Source organism: Nicotiana sylvestris, chromosome 2 (assembly GCF_000393655.2).
Source record: "Nicotiana sylvestris chromosome 2, ASM39365v2, whole genome shotgun sequence".
In the NCBI taxonomy this organism is placed as follows: Eukaryota; Viridiplantae; Streptophyta; class Magnoliopsida; order Solanales; family Solanaceae; genus Nicotiana; species Nicotiana sylvestris.
Genome location: NC_091058.1, coordinates 131,453,363 through 131,456,465, shown reverse-complemented (window position 1 = coordinate 131,456,465; position 3,103 = coordinate 131,453,363). Strand labels below are relative to the sequence as shown.

The following is a 3,103-nucleotide window of genomic DNA, read 5'->3' as shown; positions in this document are numbered from 1 at the left end:
CACATTTGAGTCACAAAGTGTAGACTCTCTAATGATAGTAAAAGGGTTGTTCTGCAGCTGCAATGGGAATTCTGCGGTCCGCACATTTTACATTCCGGCTGTAAAACCCTTTTTCACTAATGATGCCCTAGAATCCATTTCTGCGGACGACATGATTAGATGGGAGAGGCCCAGATTAAGCAGATATGGAATACTTACTTTTATAAACTTCTAAATGAATAAGGGGATTGAGATATTGTGCTAGGTGAGTTAGGGAATTCCGAGAGTCACCGCAATTTTGGGTACTGTAGGCGCATCAAGGGCAGAGCTACTGCGCCTGATGAGATTCCGGTAGAATTTTGGAGGAGTATGGGTAGAGTAGGTTTGGAGTGACTGACTGGGTTGTTTAATGTTATTTTCATGACGAAGAGGATGGAAGATGAGTGGAGGTGGAGTACGGTGGTTTCATTGTACAAGAACAAACCATGAAAGTTTGGAAGATGGTGGTGGAAGCGAGGGTGAGGAGGACGGTGTCTGTATCAGACAACCAGTTCAGGTTCATGCTGGTTTGTTCTACTACAAAAGTTATCCACCTTATTAGGAGGTGTGTGGAATAGTATAGGGATAGGAAGAAGGATCTGCACATGGTATTTATTGATCTGGAGAAAGCGTATGACAAGGTTCCTAGAGAGGTTCTTTGGAGATGCCTAGAGGCTAAAGTTGTGCCGGTTGCTTACAATAGGGAGATTAAGGACAGGTATGATGGAGCTAAGACTCAGGTTAGGATAGTGGGAGGCGACTCTGAGCATTTTTTGGTAGCTGTGGGGTTACACCAAGGATCTGCGCTTAGCCCATTCTTATTTGCCTTGGTGATGGACGTACTAACACACCATATTCAAGGAGAGGTGCCATGGTGTATGTTGTTCGCTGATGACATAGTTCTGATTGATGAGACGCGGAGTGGCATTAACGAGAGGCTGGAGGTTTGGAGACAGGCCCTTGGTTCTAAGGGTTTCAAGTTGAGCAGGACGAAGATGGAATATCTTGAGTGCAAGTTCGGTTTTTAGCCGAGGGAAGCAGGTATGGACATGAGGCCTGGATCGTAGGTCATTTCTAAGAAAGGCAATTTCAAGTACCTTGGGTTGGTTATCTAGGGGGCTGGGGAGATCGACGAGGATGTCACATACCGTATAAGGGTGGGGTGGATGAAATGGAGGTTATCATCTGGAGTCCTGTGTGATAAGAAAGTGCCACCGCTACTCCAAGGTAAGTTTTATAGAGCGGTGGTTAGACCAGCCATGTTATATGGGGCTGAGTGTTGGCCAGTTAAGAACTCACATATCTAGAAGATGAAAGTAGTAGAAATGAGGATATTGAGGTGGATGTGCGGGCACACTAGGATAAATAAGATTAGGAATAAATATATTCAGGAGAAGGTGGGCGTGGCTTCCATGGATGACAAGATGCGGGAAACGAGGCTCGGATGGTTCGAGCACGTATAGAGGAGAAGCTCGAATGCCCCGGTGAGGAAGTGTGAGCGGTTGGAATTGGTGGGTGCGAGGAGAGGTAGAGGGCGGCCTAAGAAGTATTAGGGATAGGTGGTCAGGTGAGATATGGCGATGCTTCGGATCTCCGAGGACATAGTCCTCGATAGGAAGCTGTGGAGGTCGAACATTAAGGTCGTAGGTTAGGAAGTAGTTGAGCATATTTAGTCTACCAGTGTGAGGCTAGGCTGATAGGATTTAGTTTTAGACTGCTAGTGGTCAATGTTGTGTTTACACCACTCTTCCGTTTTCATAATGCCGAGCCTTATTTACTGGTTATTATTTTTGCTTTCCATCTATTTAGTGGTTTTTGCGATATTGTTATTATTTCTATGGGTTTTGTTGATGGTACTGATATATTGTCTCTTTTCATTTTCTTGAGCCGATGTTCTATCGGAAATAGCCTCTCTACCCCCTCGGGTAGATGTAAGGTCTGCATACACACCGCCATCCCCAGACCCCACTTATGGGATTTTACTAGGTCGTTGTTGTATTGTAAATATTATTTCATACCAGCTTTATAAATCTAAAGTCTTAGTGGATCATGACTTGTACTACGAGTCCTTGAGTTATTGTATAAAGCTCCAACTATTTCATTTATTGATCCATTATAATTCTCAATTTCATTGTGTTGACTGTTAGTTGGCTTACCTAGCGTGTTGGGTTAGGTACCATCATGACTAGTGGATTTTAGGTCGTGACAATAACAATATCCCGACTTATCGCTCCTGTTTAACAATATCCCGCCTTGTCGCTCCCGCCTGACAACATAACAATATTTCGCCTTGTCGCTTTAGTTAATAATGTTCCCATCCGACAACAATAATATCATTCACAATCGCATGACAGAAACCTCATGCCAACACCCAATAATCCGCCCAACACGTCCATATGTGCCACAATTATCACAAAAATAATAATACCAAAACTTCATCAAAGGCATAAGCTCATAAATTATCAACAAGGTGCACAAGGACATGAAAAATAGTAAGAAAATATTGATGAGTATTCCATATATAAAATATTGCTATAACAATACAATTATAGTGATCACATTCACGTAGTCACAAGGTGATTAAACATCTTTCATATAGAAAATAACCCCAAATTAAGGCATATTAATAGCCTATGGTCTAATCCGGTCATAAACCATACATATGCCAGTGTAAACGCTCGTCACCTTGTGTACACATTGCTTTTCACAAAACACAAATAAGAAATTAAGTCCAAATCCTAAAGGGTATTCTCCCACACAAGGATATGCAAGATACTTACCTCAAACAATTCAAATCAATACTCTAAAAAGCTCTTGCCTCTCGAGTCAGCCTCTGAACAGGTCAAATCTAGCCAAAAATAACTCAATAATATCAAACACGACTATAGAAGTTGATTCCAATTAATAAAGCTTTGATCTTAATAAAAAATCAAAAACTCAACCAGGGCTCGCCTCCCAGAACCCGACAAAAGTCATAAATTTTGAACACACATTCGAAAATAAGTCTAATCATACAAGTTTCATCCAAATTCGACTCCGAATTGGGGTGCAAAACCATATTTTTCATTTTAGAAAAGTTTTGTCA

General features: G+C 41.7%; 1 protein-coding gene across 1 annotated transcript; it reads left to right on the top strand.

Annotated features, from left to right (window-relative positions):
- Positions 1-623: 623 nt before the first annotated feature.
- LOC138885591 (secreted RxLR effector protein 78-like) lies at positions 624-1,046 on the top strand. Its single transcript, XM_070166554.1, has one exon. The coding sequence runs from the start codon at positions 624-626 to the stop codon at positions 1,044-1,046; it is 423 nt and encodes a 140-aa protein (XP_070022655.1).
- Positions 1,047-3,103: the final 2,057 nt, after the last annotated feature.